Consider the following 11706-nt stretch of genomic DNA (forward strand, 5'->3'; position numbering starts at 1 on the left):
TGGTAATATATCAGCTGCTGTCTGGTTTCATATTTGTATTTTTCAGAATGGATGGTAAACAATCATTGAAATGCATACCACCTCTGTATATTAGCAAAGACAGATGTAGAAATTAAATATGATCCCCTTTACATTTCTACAGTAAATCCAGCTATAGTAGGCTAATAAGTCATTCTGTATTAGACTATTCCATAGATCATAAAAGCAAGCTTTTATTATAATGTGGCATTATATTAAGAAGTGCAAAGCATATATAAGGAGTTGAATTAAAATGGTGATCTCCTATACCCATTCTGTGAACTCCTTTACATGCATCTCACCATGTCCCCCAATTATCTGTTTTTATAAATAGACCCCTAATTATTGCTCACAGATTTAGCTTTGTAATTTATCAGTCATTTAAACCTAAAACTATCACTCACCATTTGAATGTTAGTTATACAGTTAAAGAAATATGCACCTGTTATGTTATCCACTTTAGAGGACTTTTCTTGCAGGAAAATGAGTTGATTGTGACTAATACATTTCTAATCCACCCTACCTTAATCATATGCACATGGTGGAAACCAAATATGGCAGGAAAAGAATTATGCACTCTATACATTCCCCTCAGATGCAAAACTGAAGTAAAGAAGAACACGTAAAGGAGTTCACGCAATTTCATGTTCAGTGATTATTATTGAATAATGCAATTTACTCTTACCCTTTCAGTTATTGATAACAACATGTGTCTTGGCTGTTGTGTATAACAATATAATAAAATGAGATAATTTGATATCTATACTAGATAAATGTAAAGAAGATCATATACTTAAAAAAAACTAATTTTATTACAAGGTCCAAGTGGACATACCCAAAATATCTTTTGATACCCTGTGTTCGAGGTATGATCAAATCAAATTATATATACTTCCTGGATATATTTTAGACTAAGATTTTTTATTTATCTATTCAAAAATGTTTAATTATTATCTTGAAAATAAACAACTGTAAAGGGAAACATGATTACAGCAACATATTACTTTATATATGTTTTATATGTGAAAAAGTAATGGGCCAATCATCTAATAAATTTTCAAAACTTAAATGTTTTCTAATTAATCACGATAAAGGTTTGAGTGATATTTACAATTTGTATTTGAGTTATTTGTTTGAAATTAAATTTGTCTGCTGGCGACATTCTACTTTTTAACACACCAACATTGTTTATTTCCTTGGTTTGATGAAAACTTAGCTTTCCAAACATATATATGTTGAGTTTGTGTTATGTCCATCGTCTATCATTTAGAAATTATCATATGTTTGTGTATTGTACGTATTCAGAGAAATTTGCCTCAGAACACAGGCAACATCAAATTAGACCCTTAAGAAAGCTTGACCTTTATAATCTATTAATTTCGAAGCTTATATATTTAATTTTATTAATGTGATTGATATGAAAATAAAAGTTAATAACAAATGTTTCAACTTTTGATTAAATAGTTAAGTATTTTTTTCATCAAATTTCAAAGGGAAATTAACATTTAAAAATGGGAAACCTATATTAAAATTCAGTACTTGTACTTAGACAACATGAGAATTCCAACTTCTAAAATCAGCACTAATTTTTAGATGAAGTTTGATATTGATCCTCAAAAGACTGTCCTATTTTTGCAAACAAGTGAGAAATCCCTGTCAAACCTGCATTGCTGTGTGGTATTACAAGGATAGACTTCATTATTTCAGAGAGTTTACCATATTTAAAGTTAACCAGCTCATCATTCATATTTTCAATATTATACCAACACTTGTTTGCTGGCTTATTGAGATCTACACCAGTCAATGGATCAGCCTGTTAGGTGAGAAATTGCTGCTGAATACAATTCATTGTACTTGTCCTAAGGTGCATTCCTTGAATTTTCCAACAAAGTACTCTACCAATTCCAAAAAACAATTGTTTCTGATAGATATGTCTGCTACTTTCACATGTTTCAAAGTTGTGTCCTGAAGTAAAAACTTGCCCTTTATATATTCCAATGCAATTTCATAGTAATTTCTTACATTTTGATAGAAAGAGCTGGCTTCCTTTGTTAAACTTCGTAAGGAAAGGCTTAACATCATAATTTCAGTTTAAAGAAATGAGAACTTAGTTTTCTGTCTTTGAAATTCAAATCCAGAACATTTGCACAATTCAAAATTGCATGTAGTGTCACAAGTCTGCTAAACAAGTCTTTGAATATAGGAAACAGGATTCTCCACAAGCAATGGATGAGTGGGTCCTTAGACTAGTTTCAAATGATATATGTCAAAGATTTGAATACAATTGTTCAGAAATAATACACATACAATACATCTACTTGATGTAAGTAACTTGTAAAGTCTTTCTTCTCACAAATGTTTCCTGGTGATATGTCAGGTGTGTCCTGCATCTTCTCAATTGCCTTTGCAATTTTGTAGGCAACATTCTTAGAGAAACCATCTACAAAAGATCCAGATCCTTGCCCAGAGAACACATTGACAGACTGCCTCTGCTTCGATTTTTTTTTCTAAACACTTACTCTTTCTCCACTGATCTGCATAAAACAGACTTTGCCTTAACATGGATTTTTTATATTTCTCTTCATCTTTTTTTTATTTTATTTTATTTTATTATTTTTTTTTTTTTATAATTTTTGGCTGCAATTTTTTTGCCTTAAAAATCTCCATTGTTCAATTAACCTGTAGAAGCATTTTCCAAAAGACAGGAAGCATATGAATATATATATATATATATATATATATGCGCTTCAGAATAGTTTGAGTCTTCACATCGCAGATTCTGGAATTCTCTAAGATCTTGTTTCCTATTTGCACTCTTGTTCAAATAGTAATCAATGTGAACAAGAATTTCATCAAACTGATATTGCAACTTCTTTGCTGCTTTTTCTGCTGCCAAATGAAGGAGGTGATATATTATTTATTTGTGCTGTCAACAGCTAATGATACACAATTTTCTCACTTTAAGGACTTTGAGGCTAGTTCTTCTTGAATGAGTCTTGCAATATTCCCGTTAGTTGATTTTCCATTAACTTGGGATTATAAAGTAAAGCATTTACTACAGTTTCCTTTTCAAAGATTGTCACTACAATAGGTTAGAGTTTACTGTCAACATCAATACTGCCATCAGTGGACAGGTTGAAAGCCCTGTTTTAATGATACTCGGTTTGCTCAGTTGCACTGCTGGCCATTTCTCGAACTATTGCAGAGGTTTTGGTTCTAGAGCATCCATATCTTTTAGCGATTTCCGAATCCAGAAACATTTTGGTAAAACTTTTTTGAAGCATGATCTGACACCAAAGGAAAATTGTATTCCACAACAAAGGAGGTGAATAAACATTCTGCTATAATCAGATCATTTTCTGATTTAGTATCAGGTTTTACAAAACAAAAAAACAGTTCCAGATTTATTAATTCCAGATGTCCTTGAAGAATTTTGGTGGGGTTCAGTTGTGTTGAGACTTTTTTTTATTATCATTTTCACCTCCGTGAGCAATGGAGAATCACAAACACAAGATGTACATGTTGTATAATTCATACCCTTTGAGAATGATAAAATATTGAACATTTTGAATACTCATGCCTAAATTTCTGGTTGCTATAAACTTTCTTTTCTTCCCCAAACTCCAATTACCGCAAGAGATAGACCAAACTCAACTAAAACTGAGCAATTACATAACTACTAAAATCAAAATAACATTATACTATTAAATCATGAAGAATCAGCCAAAAATAATCCATGTCAAACAAAGTTTGAGTATTAAATTTACTGACATTACGTATTTGTATTCAGTTTATTATACACAATTAACTTCATTAATCTATTTCCTTAGTTCCAATTTATATCTTTAGCCTACTTTACGTAAGAATTTCTTAAGAGCCTATTATGGCTGCCTTTTAATACTAAAACTGGTGTCTGTTAAGAATGGCAAATTATTACATCACACTAATCAACAACACAAAACAATAAGCAACTGTATATTAAACTAATCTAATTTACAACAACTATTGAATACTTACCCTTCTGGTGGTTGTCTTGAATAAGTAGCAATGTGAACAAGTAATTCCATTGTATTATGAAGATCACCCTGCAAAATTACCAAATACAGTTACATAAAATTTGCTAAATCCTGATTGACAGTTACAGTAATGGAAATATTTATGAAAATAATGAGAAAAAGTGTAGAAGGCAAAACTTAAGGTATATGACATCCCTTTAATTTGTGAGAATTAAATGCACCAGAAAAGCCATCTGTGAGCAATTGTCACTGAATCAATCAGAAAGTTCCACACCAGTAAAACGCCTAAAAAATTCAAGCAGTCATTTTATGCTGAGTAGTAGTGAGAGATTCCAATCATGGTTCCTAGGACAAATACTGGGTGAAAAGCATGTAGAAATCAAAGCTTACTTGCAAAGTTTACTCCATGCAAAACTCCAGTACAAGCTTTACGAAAGACTGAATAAACAAGCGAAACTAGTACTGATAATAAAAGTTGTCAGTGTAGAGAACCAAAACTTTCCTAACATCATGTTAAGCATCTTATGTGCGTTTTTTAATGAGACAGAAGATGGTCAAGTACAGACTTGGCCAACGACTAAGCTGTAAGTACAAGTGAGAACGTTACCTTCTGAACAGTAAGAAATATTTTAGCACCAAATGGTTTCAGTGGACTTGTAGCTGCTGAAAAACCACTACTGATAAGATGCAAGTAAATCAAAAGGTTGAAATGGGTATTAGACCTTAAACAGTGGAATAAGCAAAACTGTAGATGTGTCATCTTTACTCATAAATTCAAAATTACATTATTTGGTGACAAACAAAACAGTTTGTTTAATAGTGGAGAAGAGAATAAAATCACAGTTGATGAACAACATTTATGAAGCATCAATACAGGCCTGGACTGCATCTCAGCTAACAGTGTTAGTTATTACACAAAATTGATTGCATATTCACTGCTGACAAGTACACACACAGTCTAATCCATCATGTCATTCCCTCAGGAATATGACCCATTGGGTGGTGATTCATCTACCAGCAACAAAATGAAACCATATATTGACTACAAAGAGGCTTATGGAAAACTCAAAACCATGGTTTGGCTTACACAAAGTTTAAATATTAAAGTTGTATGAGTGTATGTAAAAGCTGGAAAGGTCAAAGGGTGACCAAACAGCATTGCTGAATTATGGGATATAATGCAGGACATGTTAAATAATATTATACAATTGTGAATTGATAAACCATGTTTTAAGCAAAGACCTCGCATAACTTAGTAATGTACAGTACAGATTGGGCTTCTTTGTATTTTCTGTGTTAATGGTTTTGTACCTAGGTGCTGTTACATGCTGTTTGACTCCTTTATGTGTATTGCTTGGATCATTCCATTACTGTATGTATAAAAAAATAAATAAACCTTCACCCACACTTGCTTTACAGAAATACACACAATTATACTTTTCACATCATCTATATTTAATATGAGTAGTTATATTTTGTATTATACTCAAACTTATATACACATTTCAAAGTTTGTGTGCTCCTAGCAAGCTTATATGCTACTAAGACAGGTGTAACAAAAACCAAAAATAGGATCAAAATATTTTATTACATAATCATCTAGCATTGGCTGGCTCAATATCCACAATTCTTGGTATGGTAACAGTAAACTGTCCAACATTGTACAATGGCTTATTGTTTTTTTGCCCAAAAATGAGAGTAAAAACACCTCCTGAAAATGGCCTCTTTTTTTTTGGAATAGACTTTTGGCTTTGAATTTTAAAGAAAATGAGATCATTAGGGATTTAATAACAAAAGGAGGGGAACATTATCTAACAGTTCTTTATATAATGTTTGTGTTTCCTTAATGAGTACCATCAGCTAGTTTTGTTTAAAACTGAATTTTGAAATCCTATCAGCCTGATGAGATCTGGTATTAGAGAAAGATCTCTTCAAAAAGCAGTATTTCATAAACAATGTTTAACCAAAATGCTGTTGTACTCTTATTAATGGAAATAGCATTGAGCTAGTAATGATGATACAAGTTATACATATATATTATTATTGTCTTTAAGACCATGTAAATTATTATAACTGCATTTACTTCTTAAACAACACTTACCATTGAAAATAATCCATCATGATATTTATCCACAATATAATGTTTTACTAGTTGCATAGCAAATGCCACAGCATGGTAGCTCAATCCACCTTCCATTGTCTAAATAAAAATAGAATACTTCAAAGAAAAGCTCTGCTATTTTCCCAATTTAAAAAATAGACACCAGGTAGCTTGTTCAAAAGATCTGGATACTCACTAGTATGGTATTAGAAACTGTTTTACTCATTGTGATACATATGAAATTTATGCAATTAAAAATGATTTTTAACTTCCATTCTTTAATGTTTTTTTTATAACAATTTTAAAATGTTCAAAACAAGAATTGGTAAAATTTTGGAACTAAAATTAACTGATTCAAACAGAAATTATGTTCACTGCACTAATGGTAAAAGTCAAAGCCAATGCTAGACAAATATTCAGGAACACCAACTTTATCTATGTTATCTACTTCATTTAACTAAAAGAAAATTAATTCAAAACACCTACAAACTTTCTACTCATTATTAAGAGCCTGTAATGTTCTTCTCTCAGATAAAAGTTGTATTCAGTAAAACAGCTTGTATCTGATTTTGACCTAATACTATGGGACAAAACATTGTAATAATTAAAATTAGAATTTCTCCACTATAAAAGTTGATTTTATTGTATTATTGAATTAATCAATCACTAAGTTCCTCACTAAACTAATGTTTGAGTTTATAAAAAAAATCAAAAAAAATCTTAAATGTATCAAAGTATTCCCATTTAAAAAAAACAAATAGTTTCAAATATGTTTTTTCCAAATTTACAGTAAATTAAAATCTGATGTTCTTAATCTACTGTTTACCTGTGCAAGATGTAGATCATAAACAGGCACATTGACCAAGTGGTTTTGGATAAGACAATCTAAGCCTTCAAAGTTGAAACTGTAGTTTTCATGGCATCTAATCAGTGCTTGAGTAACATTTTTGACAGTCCACTGAATACCAAATGTCCTGTGGTAAACGAGTGCTTTCAAAACAAGCAGATGACCATCACGATAATAATTAGCAGTTTCAGAAAGAGAGGGATGTTGAGTCATTCCTTTTAGAAAGCTGTCTACAGTCTGGAAATAAATGACAAATTTTTATTTAAACAAAACAAATGTTTGTGATATAACAGAACTGAAAATCAATATTTTTTTCATATCCAGCTGTGTCAGTAGTTAAATTTGGTTTCTGACTTTACAAAAGGAGGAGGGGGGGGGGGGTAATGTGAAAGATTTTTTCTAGTGTTATTACATGATAATTTTTGGCAACCATTATAAGTGCATTCTGTAGGGTCTTAGTCACAGGAAAAATGATGTTGCCATTTTTTTTCTATTGCTTTTATTGACCCTGAGCTAAGGTTAAAGGTCAACACTGATTTTTGACAAAAACATCACAAGTCTGCAAAATAGTATTAGTTTCCAGCATAAGCATTATATAAATGATTTGTGTGTTAAGAAACTGGATGCTTGTATTAGTTGTATACAGTTAAGATTTTTTCCAGGTATACTGAAAGATAACTACATTTGCTATGGAGTTCAACTGGCAAAACTGCATATTTATAACATGAAATAAAGGTTACCTAATGACTATACTTATTTTGAGTTTCAGGACCTGCCAGAAATTTAGGCAAACTGACTATTAATTAAGCATAAAATATTTAAGAACACAGTGATAAGTGAAACAAAATGCACTTATTTCTAAAATATAATATAATTTCTTCCACAGATTTGACCTGACAAGGCAAGTCCTTTGAGATGGATGCACAAGTAACAGATCATCCAAGTACCACAAAAGCAAGACAATATACAGACTACAGACTACTATGCCAGAATACCATCATTGACACACCATTAGTGAATAATCCTTCTCTGGACTCTTATACCAAATTATACATAGAAAGGTCAGAGATCACTCACCAAAAAATTTGTCATGGACAGTACCAGAATTAGTTTCCTGTGATGCACCAAATAAGCAGATTGCCAAAGTTCTGCCTGCTTCCAGCTTTGAACCTGGGTTAGACAAATTTGTATAAAAACCATTCTATACACAAGATATTTCATAGCTACTTGCACATACAATGCAAAGAGCAGCTATAGAAGGTGATGCACAACAGGTTCAAACCTCCACCAACGACCAGGATGACAATTCGGTTCAAAGCATCACAAAGGTAGGATCCCAACAATGACACAATATTACAATTGAGGATGAGAATGATGCAATAATGTTTTGCTTATTTTTAACCCCGAGAAAAAAAAAGTGTGACTCAAGATATAGTCTGACCACAAGTAATTTTTCTTTTTAAATGAAAGATGCTACGATACATCAAATTTGACATAGCTTATAAAATTGTCAGATATAAATTTTAAAAATGTCAACAGAATTTTTTGTTCAGTTAATATACCCCCCCCCCCCCACAAAATAGTGCAAGTAGTTGTTAAAAATTAACATTCAATACACATGGGAATACAACTGTACCTAATGGGCATTTTCATATTCTATACTTAATACACAAATAATTAAAGCTTGTAAGTATATTTAATGAAATGGGTGACCACCTTCTGGATGAGAGAAAGAGCAGTAGTCTTGTCTCTTGAACTTCGAAGCAGAAACACTTCTTCTCTCAGACTATAAAGGGCTGCAGCTTGTTGACTTGCTGGAATAGCCATCAAACCCTGAACGTAGCGATCAAGCTCAGCTATCACCTTTTCACAGATATGTTTGATGTCATCAGTATAGAAAAGTTGACTAACCTGTGTCTGAGAAGAAGAAAAAAAAACTGTTGGAAACATTCAGTATTAAAAAGATGCTTAATATACAGCTGTGCATGTGTAGTAAGTTAGGTAACACTTAACTTCTAAAAATAAAATAGAAAATTCATTATCCATGAAAGATCAAAATGCTTTCACCTTTCTAAAGTTGAATAAAATAAATAATTACAGGTGTTCAAAGTTTGTTCTACTTTGGATATTTGTACAATGCTACACAAGGGTTATCTGTGATAGTCACCTCTTAAGGTAACTATTTTTTGTGTTTCATATAATGTACTACCAATATTTATTATGTGAATTTTATTTTTATTTAGTTACAGCATCTCTAGAATGATATAGTAGATTCATAACAGCAATTTTAGGACTTGTCTACAATAACAAAGATTAGACAACAGTATTAATTTTATAGCAATTTTTGATAACTTTAACAACACAAACAGGGAGGTTTAATATTCTATCACTGAGAAAGATTCTAACTCATATTATTGAAACAAATGTTAAATGGTAACATTTATGAAACATGTATGCTCTTTAATTTGGTGTAATACTGTTAAATGTTATTTCCATCTTTATAGCCCATGAAATAATACTATTAGCTGTAATTCAATTTGGTTTGTATAAATAACGAATGAATATCAGTTTTTTGTTTTGTTTTTTTTCTACAGCCAGCTATCTCACTTGAGTTTAGTTAGCAGGGTTTTAAGATTTTTTCTTGAAAATACATTCTAGCATCCAATGATCTCCAAAAATATAATTTCAAAAGGTTTAGCTTACACATAGGGCTTTCTTCTGCATTTTCATAAGCCTTGATTTACTAGAACAAAATATTGATAAACATAGAGATTTATGTTGTTAAGAGTTTTAAACCTATTTCACTAAATAATTATATAAACGTACTTGAAGTGGATTCGATATATATGCCAAAAGTAAATTCCTTTCATGGCTAGGAAGAAAATCAGGAATACAGCGAGCAAATTCTTCATACACAGCCATCTCTTTAGGTGCAACTCCTCCTGCCTAAAAGTGTACAATCACTTTTATAGGAGAGATTTCTACCTATAAAAACCTTTTTTTTTTTATTGAATTAATCAACAATTGGTGGTGGTATGACCTTTACATACATAGAATACTTTATTGAATAATATGAAATTACTTCTCTCACATAGAGTATAAATACATTTATGGATGTGATTTTCCTCTCAATAATATTTGGATATGGAACAAAAATGTACACATGTATCTACTCTGAAATACATTAGGTTTATAGTGGAACTCGCAAAATGTTAATGCAAGTACAACTTACAAATGTTCATGCTGTTGATTGCTAATATAACCATTTTTTTTTCTTTTCCATGGCTATCAGTTACAGAATTTTGCAAATCAAAATTGTGATATTTTATTGAGAACACTTACAAATGTGTCAAAATCAGTGCCTTAACATGTCTGATATGCTTAAGCATGATGGATATAATAAATGTAGATGATCAGCTGTTTAACTGTATTTTATTTGTATTTATGTGATAGATATTACCAAAACAATAATAATAGTTCAATATGGAAAGGTTAGTATGTTGTTATAAATTCCAAAAAAAAAATCCTAGTTAAGAAAAAAAAAAAATAGTTGCTATTTAAAATAAAAATGTGAGAAAGCCAAGTATACCTCTAAAGTGAGCTCAATAATTTGAAAAAAAAAAAACTAATAAATTTAATCATTTTTTTGCAAAATGATGAGTCAAACTTTAACTATAAATTTAAAAAGAAAACTAAATGAATTACAGGATAGTAGTCACTTTGGTTAAACATACTGTTCAACAAAATTCAACTGCAAGTTCTAACCTAACCTGATGATTTGCTTGTTATTTTTTATTTAATTTATTATTATTATCATTATTAAATTGAAAAATTAATTCTACTAGATGAAATAGTTTTAAGCCTGAGATGAACTGTCTATAGCTTATGTGGCTTCTGCAAATAAATACATTATTTTTAAATGAGATACAAATTCATAGTTTAGAAAATTTAATGGCTTCAAATTCATTGCGATACATTTTTTAAGAAACAATTAAAAAGATCAGATTTTAATTACAGACTTTTCATTTCTTCCTATAGTATTGTAAAACTTCAACAGATTTTACCTTATAAAACTAAATTTCATGTTTTAATTCAAAAATGCCACAAGCAGTTTCAGTGTATTCAGTCACAGACATACAACAAAACAGGTTTCAGGTTTCTTAAACTGTTAATCATACATACATACACGAGACACACCCACACAATAAGTTTAAAACTTGTTATATATGTTGATTTACATACATACATGAATTTCACATTTCTTTTTTTTTAATGCTTTAAAAAAAAAAAATACAAGACTGTAATCATGTGGCACAAGTTTTTCTACAAATATTTTTCTTCTAGCAAAATATTACCAAGCTAAGTTTTCATCAAGTATTCTGATCTATCTGCAAATATCTATTGAATTAGAGACCACACTAACTTATATAGTTTAAAAGAATAGAGAAAGAGCTTTCATTAAGTGTTTAGATCACTATAGCTTTCAGCTTCTCAAGGCTGATTGAGATAAAAAATTACATCATACCATGACAATGGAGACTGAGAAACAGTGACTGCCTAGCATTGACTTTTTCCTATAGAGCTACAAGTGCTGTATTAGGCTCAGAAACAATTCCTTAAGAGAGAGAGAGAGAGAGAGAGAGAGAGAGAGAGAGAGAGAGAGAGAGAGAGAGAGAGAGTGTGTGTGTGTGTGTGTGTGTGTGTGTGTGTGTGTGTGTGTGTGT

The 11706-nt window shown here is 30.8% G+C and overlaps 1 protein-coding gene across 1 annotated transcript in view; it reads right to left on the reverse strand.

The window, feature by feature from the left end:
* The window catches only part of LOC106460247 (CCR4-NOT transcription complex subunit 1-like), a 40538-nt gene that overhangs the window by 18060 nt on the left and 10772 nt on the right, over positions 1 to 11706 (reverse strand). Inside the window, exons 8-12 of the mRNA XM_013919932.2 lie at positions 9809 to 9928; positions 8699 to 8893; positions 6962 to 7219; positions 6136 to 6234; positions 4036 to 4103 (exon numbers count right to left, since the gene is read on the reverse strand). Of these exons, the coding sequence (XP_013775386.2) occupies positions 4036 to 4103; positions 6136 to 6234; positions 6962 to 7219; positions 8699 to 8893; positions 9809 to 9928 (740 nt within the window). The remainder of the gene's footprint in view (positions 1 to 4035; positions 4104 to 6135; positions 6235 to 6961; positions 7220 to 8698; positions 8894 to 9808; positions 9929 to 11706) is intronic.

The sequence above is a fragment of the Limulus polyphemus genome, unplaced genomic scaffold, assembly GCF_000517525.1.
Source record: "Limulus polyphemus unplaced genomic scaffold, Limulus_polyphemus-2.1.2 Scaffold735, whole genome shotgun sequence".
Classification (NCBI taxonomy): Eukaryota; Metazoa; Arthropoda; class Merostomata; order Xiphosura; family Limulidae; genus Limulus; species Limulus polyphemus.